Consider the following 15,369-nt stretch of genomic DNA (forward strand, 5'->3'; position numbering starts at 1 on the left):
TAGGAAACCAGTTTCAGAGGACCATTTTTGGGGAACGAGTTTTAACCCTACGCTGTCACACTTCCTATGCGAATTAGGTATGTCATGCAATTTTCGGACAACTGTCACGCAAAAACTAGCAACGCTATTGAGACCCAAAAATTTGAGAACACGAATTGAACATTCTAGAACATTGTTTCTTTTATTAGAACTTGATATCTTATTTCCAAGAATATTTATTTAATTCTTAACTTCACGTTTCCGAAAAAGGTGGGCCATAGACAATGATTTTTAGGCAGTGATTTTTTAGGCAACGATTTATAATTTATGATTTTTAAGAAACGATTTTTGATTTATGATTTTTATGAAACCAATTATCAAGCAATCGTTTGATAATTGTTTTAAATGGATCTACTTTTACTGGACAATTTTCAGGTAACAATTTTTGAGGAACCAGCTCCAGGAACTATATTTTTAAAAGGATTTTAGAGTCAACATATGTTTAGCCAACGACTAAAAATATACCTAATATCGAACATCTCGTACAACCATAAATGCGTCCCACATTTTAATAGCGGACTGCGAATAAAATTTCCGTGGCATTATTCGCAAACGACCAATTTGACAACAGCCAACGTCGAAATGAAAATTGTTCCCCGCAATCGCGTTTTACAAAAGCGCGAAATAATCCGCCGTGGAGCCATCATTAAAATATCATTGTATTTACCGAGCACTGTGAAATTAAATAAATTGTCGTTTTTCGTAGCCGGGCGCAGGGCACCGTGAAATTTTTGATGACCGCGGCTTCGTGCAGAGATTCCTCATTTGTCGGGCGTTTTGGCTTGTCGCGCATTCCGCGGGCGGAAAATAATTCGCGAGTATTAAATCACGGGAAAGCAACCGAATAAAACCGAGGCAAAACGATTCGCCGCGCGTCAAAATATTGAATGGAAACTTTCGGAAAAGCGAGCCACGCCAGTTGGTCCTGGCGTGTCCCGGACCCGTTTCGCCTCTGAAAGGGTCACTCGTTCGACTGTGAACGAGCGGTGTTCCTAGCACGCCGGTCTCCGTTTCCATCGATGGAAATGAAAAACAGCGAACAACGGGGACACTCTGGGAAAAAAAGGGGGAGAGAGAGGACTATCACTTTGTGCGCAGAGTGTGCTCCCTTTCGTCCAGAAATCCGTCGACTGAAAATGCGAATAAACAACGGTTGCTCGAAAAAAGGGCGATCGCGAAGGAATTATTTCGCGAGAAATGCGTAAACGGGCGACGGCAATGCTGTCGCGGATGTCACAAATTCAGAAATTCCGATGTTACTGTAACGGACAAAAGATTAAAATAGGGAAAGAATTTTCTCTCCCTGTTTATCTTCGGTTTACAGGGCAATAAGGGCAGCTATTTAAAAAAAGAAAGTATATGTAGCTTTATAATTTTAATAATGATAATTTAACGAAATTGTAGCGTGTAAAAATGATCGTAACTTAAAAATTGTTCTCTAAACACCGTTCGTGAATAATGTTTCTTTAAAGATCGTTCTCTGAACATCGTTCCACGAAAATTGTTACGAATAAATTGTTCCCTAAATGTCGTTGCCTAAAAATCGATTCCTACAAATGGTTCCTTAAAAGTCGTTCCCTAAAAATCATTCCCTGAAAACGTTCAGAAAAAATTAGTTCCCTAAAAATCATTCTCTAAAAATGTTCTCCACAAATTAGATTTCTACAAATCAATCCCAGAAAATGTTCTCCAAAAATTAGATCCCTAAAAACCAATCCCAGAAAATGTTCTCCAATAATTAGTTTCCTAAGAAATCATTCCCTGCAAATGTTCTCCAAAAATTAGTTCCTTAAAAATCATTCCCTTAACAGTATTATCAAAACATCGTTCTCTAAACATTGTTACGAAAACATCGATCCCTAAAAACTGTTACCAAAAAATCGTTTTCTTAAAATTGCTATCGAAACATCGTTCGCCAAACATCGTAACCAAAACATCGTTCTCTTAAAATTGCTATCTAAAAATCGTCCCAGAAAATTCGTTGCCTGAAAATGGTTCCGCAAAACCGCGGCTGTTGTTTCATCGATTTAAGAAATCAACAAAATCGAACGAAATCGATCCTTGTGTACGCGATCCACCAAACAACAAACATCTCTGAATAAAAACGTTTCAATAAAAATACAGATTGATACGCAATCCTAGAAGCATCCCAGAAACGGGTAGTCGCGTTTTATTTCCTGCTCGGTGACACTGTGCCGAACGGAACGCCGGACAGACAGTCGCGTCTCCGGCGCGCCGCCGGCGCCCAGTCCGGGACCGTAGTAATAAAACGATAAAGGAACAGGTAGCTGCGTGGAGGCATCGGTAACAATCGTCGACGCATTCCGTCCCGGTTCACCGAAGCGACGACGCGGCGGGGTTCCCGCTCGCCGAGAGCTGAAAAAAGGAAGCGGAGAAGTGTCCGGTGACCGAAAGCGACCAACCCTCGTTGCTCTTTTCACCCCGACAGAGAGAGAGCAGAGAAGCAGCCCCCCTTTTAACCCCCCCTTTAACCCTCTCGCCGGTGCCCCTGTCCTATTCTTCACCGGCTCTCGCTCCTTCCGCTTTTTCTTCCCGAGTCCCTTTTCCGCGGCCGGCTTCTCTCTCCTTTACACCTTAATTCGCCGCCTCGTGGTCTCCTCGAGCGGCCATTCTTCCGGGGTGGCGCTTAATTAACGCCGTCCTTTCACCGAGATTTCCGAGACTGGCCGTCTTTCAACCTCCCTCCCACCCTCGCGCGGCTCGACACCTCCGGTTCTTCGAGTTTTTCGACCGGAGACTGGAAGAACTAATTTAATATGTGACCGTGATCGAGCTCGTTTGCACGCCTCGACGCCGCTGTCTTCCCGAAACGCTTTGCGAACGAGAATTCAGTGGTTTTTACAGGCTGGTGGTTCCCTCGCGGTGCCATTTTTTCACAGCTGCGTTGCTTAATGCCGCTTCGTTCTTGACATTTTCTGTAGTAGAACGAGGCAATTTTTATTCCTTCTTCGGCTACATTTACTAATTTCGAGGCGATTTAGGAGGAATTAATAATATTCGTACGACACGGACACGTTACATACAATAAATAATAATTAAAATTAGGGTATGTTACATACTCGTTGCTATGGCGAAAGGGGAGGAATTCTTTCTTCGGCTACATTTACTAATTTCGAGGCGATTTAGGAGGAATTAATAATATTCGTACGACACGGACACGCGTTACATACAATAAATAATAATTAAAATTAGTGTATGTTACATACTCGTTGCTATGGCGAGAGGGGAGAAATTCTTTCTTCGGCTACATTTACTAATTTCGAGGCGATTTAGAAGGAATTAATAATATTCATACGACATGAACACGTTACATACAATAAATAATAATTAAAATTAGTGTATGTTACATACTCGTTGCTATAGCGAAAGGGGTTAACGCGGCGACTGTCGAATAGCAACCCTCAAGAAATCTGCAGCTTCGAAGCGACCGAAGCTGAAGCTAAAAAGTGAAAATCGGTCAAGGTAATATTACTTCGGCGATCCTTTTACATGCTGCGAATGCTAATCCGATTTAGCATACTCGAATATGTTACAACGTAATACCTAAACCTTGTCTATAAACATCGTCACCCATGTATAATCAAGGGGCAGCCAACGTGTTACGGAAGGACGAGAGAGAATAAATTGCAGAAATGGAGAGAAATCTATTGGGTTGGCAACTAAGTAATTGCCGATTTCAGTTATATATAGATGTCTTTCACTCCCGTTTTTATGATATCCGTAAATGTTATATTATAAAATTATTATTATTATTATTATGTTATTTTTTATTATCCGTGAATGTTAGCAACTGGACAAATTGAATGCAGCGGTCAAGGAAAAGCGACCAGAATTGGTCAATCGTAAAGGTGTGATTTTCCAGCAGGACAATGCTAGGCCGCACACGTCTTTGTCCACTCGGCAAAAATTGATGGATATTGCTTGGGAATTGATGTTACACCCACCATATAGCCCTGATCTCGCGCCATCGGATTACCACTTATTTCGATCCCTGGACAACTCCCTTCGTGGTAAAACTTTTAACGATGATGACGCTGTAAAATCTCGCTTAACTCAGTTTTTGGCCGAAAACGATCAGACTTTTTACGAGCGTGGAATTTTCAAGTTGTCAGAGAGCTGGCAAAAGGTCATCGAACAAAATAGAAAATACATTACAGATTAAACTTCATTCCAAGCAAAAAAAATTTTTATTTCATTGAACAAATCGGCAATTACTTAGTTGCTAACCCAATAGTTCCTTTCAGAAGGAACCGAATTAATTAATTCAGTCAACTTTCTAATATTATTTTCTTGTTTTAATACGCGTCCCCGTGCTGGTTCCGTGCACTGCGTGGGTCAAGGAGCGGAGGGTGAAAAACGATCGCGACCGATTCACTAGAGCGCGGACGAGAGAGGCTCGACTCTAAACAGGCTCGAGTGCAGCGCGAATTCGGTGGCTGCAACGCAGTTCGGAACGTGATTAGCGTGCGATTTTAATCGTGTGTCGCGACAGAGCGGCCCGGCCGCAGGATTAGATGGACACCGGGATAAGTGGAACGAGTGTTGGTCAAAGTGCGGTCAGCCGCGGTGAATTACGGCGAAATGATTAAATTAGCCACGGGAGCGGAACGCGGGGCAGTGGGGAGGCGAGGCGGCTGTCAGGATCCGTTTCAGATCGCTTCGCGAAAACGCATTTTTCGCATCGCGACGCCTCGCGACCCCTTTGTTCCCGGGAACGTGTCTCGTTCGCCGGCGTCGGGATCGTCCCCCCCTCCGTTTTTCTCGGATGAAAAAGCTTAAAGAAGGACCATTGAGACCGAAGAAGAGCCGTTTCCGAAAGTTCGTAAAATGTTAAAGGGTCCTCGGCTTCGTCCCTGGCTCACCCTCGCCCCTCTTTCCCTTTGGAACGGACAATGGGAGAACCACGATTCCTTTCCCCCGCTGTTTCCGTTTTTTTTCTTCATTTTCTGTTGCTCCGTTTGTTTCTGCCCTCTCTTTCTTTGTTTGCCGCGGTGAAATATCTTGCGGCCGTTATTGCGAGCCGACGACTGATGGGGGGACGAAATGGAAAATGGAAATTGAAATTGGATATTTCTTCGCCGGTAAAAATACATATATTGCTCTTTATGCCGCGAATTTCGACCGGTTGCGTTGTCCGCGGGGGATGAAACGTGGGGCTGCCGAGGGTTCGAATTTCTCTGGAGATCGGGAAACAAATAGTACGGACGCGGTATTTATCTTTCGCGAAAGGGATGGTAATTCTGTTGCAACAACTGTCTTTACGGATCGAGGGAAAAATATTTTCGAATCGGTATCCCATCTTTGATGCTGGATAATCGCAGTGAGGGGTGCAAAGGTACAAAAACGCAAGAGTCGGAAATTGGAAATTTTCTTTAAACATCGATCCGTAAAAATCATCTCTTATTTATTATATATATCTTTTTATTCCATAAAAATCGTTCCCAAAAAATTGTATCCCAAAAATCGTTCCAAAGTGTCGAACACCAGAAAATACTTTGCGTTGCACCTCTTCGAAGATTCCCAGAAAAATATTTTCCTTTCCTCTGTAATCTATATATATGGATGTGGACTTACAGTATATATATATACTGTAAGTCCACATCGTCAGTTATAAATCTGATTTCCGTTTCTCTGGTTCATGAAATCAAATTCCCGGTGAAATCCTCGCGATCCGAGGACTCCATTTATTTGCCATATTTATGCACCCGAATGATCCGAAAACATTCGAAAGTCCGGGCGAGTGAAAGTCGAGCTTCCCAATCAGTGTCCTCCGCCATCGAGGCGTTTCCATAAAGGCGGAAAGTTATCGAGAGTCATCCAGAACGGTTTCGAAACTCCCCCGAAAAAAAACAAAATCGATCGTTCTTCCCAAGCCCCGATCGACATTTATAATTTGTTGCCCGGGCTCTCGGGCTCAAGCTCCGGCTTCGGCTCCGGCTTCCAGCTTCGGCTCTCTTTGACGGAAGCTCTCGCGTGGTGCTTCCTCGCGCTCGACCGATCGCTTTCGAACTTTCGAGTGGCCGTGAAACGGGAACAAAGACGCCGAAAGGGGTGAGCGGCTCGACTGGAACGACTCGACGGAAGTTCCCGATCGGACGGCGTGACGGAATAAATCGTCGATCGGGCAGGTGTAAGTCGCCCGGCTCCCCGAACTTAAATCCTCCACCGATTCGACAAAGTTTGCACGTCGAGACGGACGGAAACGTCCGCTGCCACCCTCCGCACCCGTGGCTGGGTCGATCTTAACCCCTGAGCCTCGTCCGACTCCTCCATTTTTGGTGTTCGCCACCAGCGTCCGGAGTTGGGCAAATTTTATTTTAAACAATACGTAACAAATGACAAATTAAATTAATATTCCATTTGCAGATAATAATTTAATTTTATATCGAATTGAAAAATCGTTCAAATAATTCCACGGATCATGTATTTATTATTTGTTGTTTTTATCAATATTTCTCACAAATTGTACTTGTAAAATAATAAAATGAAAACTCCTCGCTTTTGTCATAAATGCGTCAAATTCATAACTTTCGTTTCCTAAATTCTTTTAATACCGTGCAAACGATATAGGCTGTTTCGAATGAAACATCTTAACAATGAAAACAGACAGCGAAACAGCGATACTTAAAGTGTCGATCGCTGTTAGCATCTTGATTTACAAGAGTCTCCCCCAAACATTGCTGGAGTCCTGTTTTATATTCGCGCGACGTTCTTCGATGGTTCCGCCAGGTCTCATATTTTACTATAACAGTAAAATAACAAAAGGGAAAGAGGCCGTAAAAAGCTGCCGTCACGCGACGGTTAATTCGAGATCAGATAGCCGCGAAGTGGAAAGAAAAATGATTCACGGACAGCGTAAAAGTGATTCACGAAGATACTCGAAGGTGTTGGCCATAACTCGAAGCATGTTTCATATATTGGAACGGATCGAGTTTTATTTTTCCCTTAAGGATCCGAGGCATCGCACCATTATTTTACACTCGCCTGCGCCATACCCGATACCCTCGATATAGGTGCGCCGGACGTGTGTGTAACGTATGCGTGTGCACGGTAGCCGATACCTGCTGCGATAACTTTGCGATCGAATTCTTTTTGCGATTGTTTTTTAGAAGATCGCGGAGCCGATACCGTGGGCCTTGACTGACATCGAGTGGCTCGCACTATATATCGCTTCATCCGTCCTTCCTTCCCACTGACTATCAAAACAGAAGCTCCGAACTTCAAGCCTTCGCAGACTAGAATTTCTCAAAGTGCAGCGGTGCGAGAAAGAAAATGTCAATTTCATGTGATTCTCGTGTTACTTTTATAATTGTATCCCCAATGGATAGCTGAGATTCTCCTGATTAGAACGAGTACAAACACGACGTACATCGGACTATGTTTATGGGCAAGCCTATTGTTATAGATTGACTGTTAATTAATCTGAGAATAGCTTAATGTGATCCGAACTACATCGTGTTTGGACTCGTTTGAATCGGAAGAATCTCAGCTATCCATTTATGCTGCAATTACGAAGATTAGGAGTTATTTACTGATTTACTGTTATTTACATTTGAGATATTTATTGAATGTAATTTTCACTGAGACTTTTCTCAGGGTTTTCTCGAAAAAAAATGATCGATCTATCTTCCGTAGTGCACCTGGCCAAATACATAATTGGATCGAGAGAATGAAAGACGATTTTGAAACGTTCCCAGTAAAAAAAAAGGAAAAACCCCTTCGCATTTTTCTGGTAGCTTTAAAAAATCTCAAGTTCGTAGAATCAAGTCCAAAATACTTTTTTTTTACAAGAAAACGACTTTCTGAACGTCCCAGTACACGCTTGCTTCTAAAACATGTTGTGCAGTAAAATAATTATAAAATGAAATGGGACAGCTGAGAAGTTCCGAGCAAATCGGACGCCGTTACGTAGTTTCCCGTGTGATCCTCCGTATCGGATAGCGAGCAACGTTGATCGAAACGTGATACGCCAGCCGGTATTTTGTACGTACGATTCGCGTGTCCGGCGACGCGACGTTTGCATCCTGGGTTCGATTAAATGGCCAGGTACCTTAATCGGCGAGGTAGGAAGATTCCGGGCGGGGCGAGGCAAGTTTTATCGGGAAGTTGCGCGGAACCGGCTCAAAAAGAGACGGACAGCGCGCCGCGCCGCTCCGAAACTTCGAATGCTAATGCAATCACGGAAGTTTTATCGAACTTTCGCGTCGAATACAACGTTCCTGAAACTGGATACCCGTCGTGGAGAGAGAAAAAAAAATCAACTCTGCAAGAAAGAATCTCCGACGGCGGCGGGGCTACGGAATTTACGGCGAGTCTTGACAATCGGATCGGATAGGATTTACGGGAGAATCTTGGCTGATGCGGCGTGCCGGAGCTGTTTCGAGCTTCGAGCCCTGCTTGCAGCTTTCATTTTTTATTAGCAGCTAGCTCGTTCGCCTTGTTAGCCGACCCCGCACGTTGGATCCTCGCGAAATTCGTCGAAGAGCATCGATTGCCTCGAACTTTCGACGACGAGCGCCGACTACGTGAGGGCTCCGCGATTTTTTAAATCTCGTTTCTGAATTTTTCATGATTTCTCTGTAGACAGCGGCGACGAGTACACTGTTATACGAATATTTGTGTAATATATTTTTACTGACAACAGTTGCGGAACATGTTACACAGATGCACACTGCACCTTGGGTGCAGTAAACCTCCTTTACATCGGATAAAAATGTGTATTTTGTCAAATATTCATTTTAATCCTTTATAATCTTCTAGCTTTCAATTTTTATTTTAATCTCTTTATTCATTTTTCATTTGTTTGTTATTTCTATTATTTCCTTCTTATTTATCCGGTGCGCTAAATGAAACAATATTTCGATATAAACAATATGCTAGAAGCATCACTGTTGTATGTACCTTTAATTTAATAAAACATACGTTTATTAAAATATCAAATTTTACACAAGTATTACAAATATGTTTTCGTTAAAAAATTAGGAAATTATCAGTGGAAGTTGCGTTTTACGATCGTCTGATCACCTGATCATCTGTTGGGGCACAACAAGATGGTAACAATACCAAATTCATCGGTCCCATATAAAATTTTGATCATTACTGTTTCCAGTAGCATTCCGGGTTTTTTCAGTCGCTTTATCCTGGACCTGATCCCCGCGTCGTCTGTCGCGGGATCCATCGATAAATCTATAATCACCGATACTTTATTCCGCGAACGTGCCTCGGTCGCGACGAGCACAGGAAAACGGTCGTCCGAATCAATCCGGGAAAATCTTTTTTTTTCCTACCGGCCGGTGATTAATTGATAGCCATCTATCTTCATTTGATCCTCGTTAGTGTCGCTTTTCCGGGGACGCGGGAGAAGCCGGAAAAAGAAAACGACAGGGAACGAGAGTCGATCGGGTGTACCTGGCCGTTTAATCGATGCAACTGATCGCTTTCATGTTATAAACAATTTCCGACGACTCTTGTTTTCCTTTCGCTGATACGAAACTTTCACGTTCGCTGCACCCTTTCGCATATTGGTGGCGTTAATTCTTGACTATAGTTTTCAAGATCATTTTTCAAAAAACTAGAATACTATCCACTATGATAAATTTTCTGGTTTCAGTTCAATTAATTGAATTAATTTGATTGGACATATTTCGGATCGATTTTTGACACTCGACGAGTCAATTAATTTTTCGATTCGCTTTGTAGCTAGTCTTTACGCAAAATAAACATAGTCTGTGGCAGTTGCAAATGAAAATTGCTTCCACCCCTATTAAATAATATAAATTTCTAAAAAATTGTTGTAGATAATTATTGGGAATGTAATTATTTATTAAAACAGGAAACTTTTAAATAGATATGTATACATAAAATTTATTTTAATAAATAATTACCCTCGCAATAATTATCTACAAATTGGAATTATTTAATAAACGTTTCTTGCAAGTAAAGATATCATTACGAACTACGTCTGTACAAATTATTTCTCCATTAAAAATGAATTTTTCTCGTTTTAATAACGTCCATAGAAGTGAATTTAAACTTTAGTTCACTTCGCTAAAGTTCGCTTCACCGAATTCGAGTTCATATAAGCGAACCTGATGTCGCCGACTGATCTCGCTGTAATTACCTTTTCTAAGCAACCGACCTATCTCTTATGATTGCAGAATTCCTGTCGACCAGAAGGATGAAGAGCAGACGAATGTTGACGATAGCCGTGGCTGTCTTATCGATGCTAGCGTTGCCGAGATGCAGCGGCGAGCTCTACACCGCGCTGGCGGATATGGAGGAATTGCTGGAAACGGAGGCGGTGCTCATCGACACTCTGAACGGCTACATTAAAGCGCAGGAAGAGCGTCTGGCTACTCTCAGAAAGTGAGTCTCACCATTCCGATTGCTGTCCTATTTCTGCGCAGACGTTTACGCGGACTTTTTTACGCAACAGCTAGAAATTAACCCTTTGCACTCGAGTGGTGACTCTGAGGCACCATTAAAATTTGTTATATCACGTTCTAAGATGATTTTTATATCAAGAAAATTTAGATTTGTTAAATAATTGTTAAGGGCGTAACTGTTGCGCGAGTCACAAGAGACAATTTCATGTGCATAAAATGCACTTTGTCGTATAAAATAAAAATACTATAAGCCAGAAAAATTATTCTAGATTTACAATTGAAATAGCTTCATGTTCTAAGATTATTTTTATATCAACAAAATTTAGATTTAAATAATTGTTAAGGGCGTAACTGTTGCGCGAGTCACAAGAGCCAATTTCATATGCATAAAATGCACTTTGTCGTATAAAATAAAAATACTATAAGCCAGAAAAATTATTCTAGATTTACAATTGAAATAGCTTCATGTTCTAAGATTATTTTTATATCAAGAAAATTTAGATTTGTTAAATAATTGTTAAGGGCGTAACTGTTGCGCGAGTCACAAGAGCCAATTTCATGTGCATAAAATGCACTTTGTCATATAAAATAAAAATACTATAAGCCAGAAAAATTATTCTAGATTTACAGTTGAAATAGCTTCGAGTGCAAAGTGTTAAATTCGCGAGCACGTGCTACCGAAACCCCGCGGTCTTTAAATCCGTCGAGCATCGTCGATATCCGTCGAACATTGCCGGAAACCCTCGGATTCTCATTTCAGAGGCTCCGAGAAATTGTTGGTCTCGGTTGCGATACATTTCTCAACCGACTGCGAACGAAAAAATGTTCGCACAAATCACGGTTTATGCTTTCAACGAAATACGAAATGAAATTGTAACTCGCTCGAAAGCGAAACGTTCTCGCAGTTTTAATTAGAGCGGCGCCCGTCGAAATTTATACTGTGGCTCGCGAAAACGTTCGAACAACTTTTTAAACGGAATTACTTTTTTCAAATTGGACCAAATGGTTTCACAATGTCTGAAGAACATTAGAGATAAAACGATCGCGTTTTTCAACATTTTTATCTCGGGATAGAAGGGAAAATTTAAATTTATCCACGCCAAAATGTCAAAAAGACAAGTGAAATGAATCAACCATGAAGTTACTATAAATTCACTTAACTATAAATTATGTTAACAATAACTATGGTCGGTAAACGATACACATGTAAATAAATGATAACGCTTACGATGTGGAAAATATGACTTACGCCACTGTGATTCTAATCTGTAACTTCTAATATCGATTGTCTGTAACTTCTAATATCGACCGATCACGATAAAATTTTCATTTTGAATCCAAAACGAATTTCTCCAATTTCGGTTCTAGACTCAGAAAAAGGTAAAAACGTAGGTCCTTCATTTTTCTATCATTCTAACCAATTACAATTTTTGTAAGATAGTAAATCTGATTCAGTAAGTCTATTAAAATTTAGCAAATCTAGCAAATCTAGCAAATCTAGTAAAATCTAATAAATCTAATAAAATTTAGCAAATCTAGTAAAATCTAGTAATCTAATAAATCTAGCAAATCTAGCAAATCTAGTAAAATCTAGTAAAACCAAGTAAATCTAGTAAATCTGATCAGTCTACTATCTCAAAAAACTTCAAACGATTCGATCGAATCTTGAAAGAATTGCTCCACTTCAGAAGGTGTTCGGATACTTTTGCGAGCCACTGTACCGGCCGGCGCGAACCGATCTGAAACCTGAAGAGAATTTTACGATCCTAAAAATCAGCGGTCCCGTACACACAAAAGAGAAATAGTTTTACGAGGCCGTATTTATGCGGCTGGTTACCGGCAACAACGTCGTAAAATCACGAGACGTATTAACCAATTTACAGGACGTTATCGCGGAGACGGGGCGTGCTTTAATTTCGCCGCCTATAACATCTAGTAAACTTCCGGTCAATAAAAACCGTCGTAAAATCCGCGGGGGCCCGCGTTCACGTGCCAAGGGCGAAACAAAAAAATAACCGGAGTCGCATTAAATACATTCCCGGGGTCTCTTGGAGCCGAATCTGGACGAAAACCCGCGGTTTATGCACACGTACACACAACGGACGCGGGAAAAAATAACGCGGCTCTGGTTTCAAGCGACGAGGATCGAGTGGCGAGGGAAAGAGAGCCCAAGCGACGTGTCCCTCGCGTTTCAATTTCCCCAGTTCGCGGGGATTAAAACCGGCGGAACCGGGCCGGGTCGGGCCGAGTCGGGCCGCGCGGCGCGGCGGCTCGTGGCTCGTTGCATTAACTTTTTCGAGCGCGTACCCCAAGAGTAGCAAAAATCCGCAAAGCCGTATACATATACGAAAATCCATTCCGGCATTCCGTCGCGGTGACCGAGTTAATTTTCTTCTTCGAACGTCGCGCTGCTAACGAGGACTCCGCTACCATCCTCGAATCCGCTTCTCTTCCCTCTCTAAGCTACTTCATTTTCCTCTCTTTGGGTCACTCCTCTCCTCACTTCATTTCCACGTTTCTCTTTGCCTTGCCTATCGGCGCATTTCTCTACGTGGATTTTACTTTTTCTAATTTATTTATTTATTTATTTTATTTGTCCGCGTTGGCACGTAACTCTGATCAAAATTTGAAAAGAAGTATTTCAGTCATTCTACGGTAAGCCAGTGCCTCGAACGTTAAACAAATATTCAAGTCGTTCTGTCCAGTCTCGAGAGAGTTGTTACGTTCAACCCTCAAGCGTTCCTGGTGTCAATTTGACGCTATTTTCAAGTTTTGGGGTGTTATTCTGCCATTTTTAGGGCAACTGATCTCAGACTGTGTGACTTTTATTTGTTGTACATGAAGTATATGTATTTATTATTACCACTGAAAGAACAGATAACGTAAAGATGTGTCAATATTCGTTACCAGAAGCGTCTGTGTGTCAATTAGACACTTTTTAAAGAAATACAGTAAATTCTCCCTAATTCGCGCTCAGATTGCGCACAAAAATGGACAATTTGGCAAGAAAAAATACGATTATTCGAGCCTTGTTGTTCGTTTTTATAATTGTTAACAATCGGTAATTATAAAAACGAGTCGCAAGGCTCGAATAATCGTATTTTTTCTTGCCAAATTGTCCACTTTCGTGCACAATCTGAGCGCGAATAATAAATAATTTTATTGCACCTAGAATATATTATGAGTGAAAACTTGGACGATGAGGAACAGTAAAATATGGAATGCTATAAATGCAAAAAAAGCAATTTGATTCTATAATCTATATTGAAAAACGTGAATTTCTATGTGAAAAATGTAAAGAGAACATAGCGTAAATTCATCCTCCTTTATTTCCGATAAATATTTACTAAAATAAATCGTTTGCCTCTTGTCATATCAATTTTTTCCAACACCGTGACACACCAAGAACACATCAAGTTGGAAAAATGAGTGCGGGATGAGGATGAAAAGCGGGCCGATGCTTGTTCTACCCAGTGAACACTAAGTAGATTCTGTTCCAAATCCTCTGAACGAGTCCGACACGAGCTCGTAGAACGCGGGTTTAAGAAAGTTCTAAAAAACTAGTGGTTTAGGTCTTCGTGCTTTATCCACTTCCCCAGTTTCGTCTGTGTTCCTCTCCTCTTCTCTATCAGCCACTTTGTTTATCTCTCTCTCTCTCTCTCTTCCTCTTCGGTTCACTCTCCGCCGTTAATTATTTCCCCGGGGCTCATTCAGACGCAAACTCGAGGTCGCACGATCCGAGAGGATATCATCGTGTCAAAGACAAGCACTCAAAGGACCCGGGATCTCTCATATCCGCGGAGAACGAGAAACCTCCGCTGCCAGGATAAGCGGGCAACCGTGGAGCCGAGAGAGAAATCGAGAGAGAGAGGGAGAGCGAGAGAGAGAGACGGGATCACTTCACGGCTGAAGGACTCCGCGACTCGTCGAAATTTATTGGAAACGTAAGAGCTCCAAGAAAATACAGAGTCGCGCGACCCGGCCCGGCCCGGCCCGAACCGAACCCGGGCCCGAATTCCCGACGTTCGCGCGTCGATAGTAAAATATTATCACAGCGCGCGACGGCGACGTGCCGGACACGCCCGCGCGAGAACGTCCGCTTGATTTTCTTTCGGATATTCCCTGTCGAACGGAGTCGCGGACGGTCGACGTCTTTATTTTCTTTTCGCCGCGTATCGCGCTCTGGTTTCCCGGCTAAGTATTTAATTCCCCGTGAAAGGCTATTTTACCGGGGAAAAGAAAATTCACGCTTGGAAAACGCTGTTATCGTGCCGGAAGTTGGTAAATCAATTTTCTGCGAATATCGGGTTACCGTGGGAAATCGCGGAGTCCGTGAGCTCATTTTTATCGAAAGCCGCGATGCGCTCGTCGTCGTTGTTTGTAACACGAAACGTCCGCGCGCGCGCGGAATTTCAATTCTCGCGGATGAATTTCGGAATTTGGCGCACCGTAAAAACGACCGGCGGAAATTATGCAGCCCGTTCAACGGCTCGTCCGTGTTGCTGCAAGCTTGCGGGATGATATCATGCGTACCCGATTCAATCCGCTCAATTCGGGATTGCTCTATGAAAGTATTTTCATGCGTTCGACGATCGTGGATCGACGGTTCCGATAGCACGATCGTTAAGGAAGCGAAGGATTGAAGGTTTCAGCGAAAATGCACTGCGCGCTGTCGTCCGCCCGGTTTCGGCCGGGGTCATCGTTTACGCGCCGCAATGATTAATTTAATAGGCAGACTTAATCGCGGGATATTAAACACTGGTAACATTACAGCGAGACGTTAATGCTGAGTACCTGTTCGTAAATTTTCGTGGATTCGGCCGGGCAATTACACAGCGGAAGCTCGACGGCGGAACGGGATTTCGGTGCTGCGCCGGATTATCGGTTATTCCGGACTATTGGATGATACCCTTAGAAATAGCCT

General features: G+C 42.4%; 1 protein-coding gene across 3 annotated transcripts in view; it reads left to right on the top strand.

The window, feature by feature from the left end:
* LOC117224000 (prolyl 4-hydroxylase subunit alpha-1) overlaps nucleotides 1–15,369 on the top strand; it is a 537,488-nt gene that overhangs the window by 456,978 nt on the left and 65,141 nt on the right. For all 3 annotated transcript variants that reach the window (XM_076521749.1, XM_033476652.2, XM_076521748.1), the window contains one exon: nucleotides 10,218–10,425. In XM_076521749.1, the coding sequence (XP_076377864.1) occupies nucleotides 10,238–10,425 (188 nt within the window). In that variant the 5' untranslated portion in view covers nucleotides 10,218–10,237. The remainder of the gene's footprint in view (nucleotides 1–10,217; nucleotides 10,426–15,369) is intronic.

This window comes from Megalopta genalis, chromosome 5, assembly GCF_051020955.1.
Source record: "Megalopta genalis isolate 19385.01 chromosome 5, iyMegGena1_principal, whole genome shotgun sequence".
Lineage (NCBI taxonomy): Eukaryota > Metazoa > Arthropoda > Insecta > Hymenoptera > Halictidae > Megalopta > Megalopta genalis.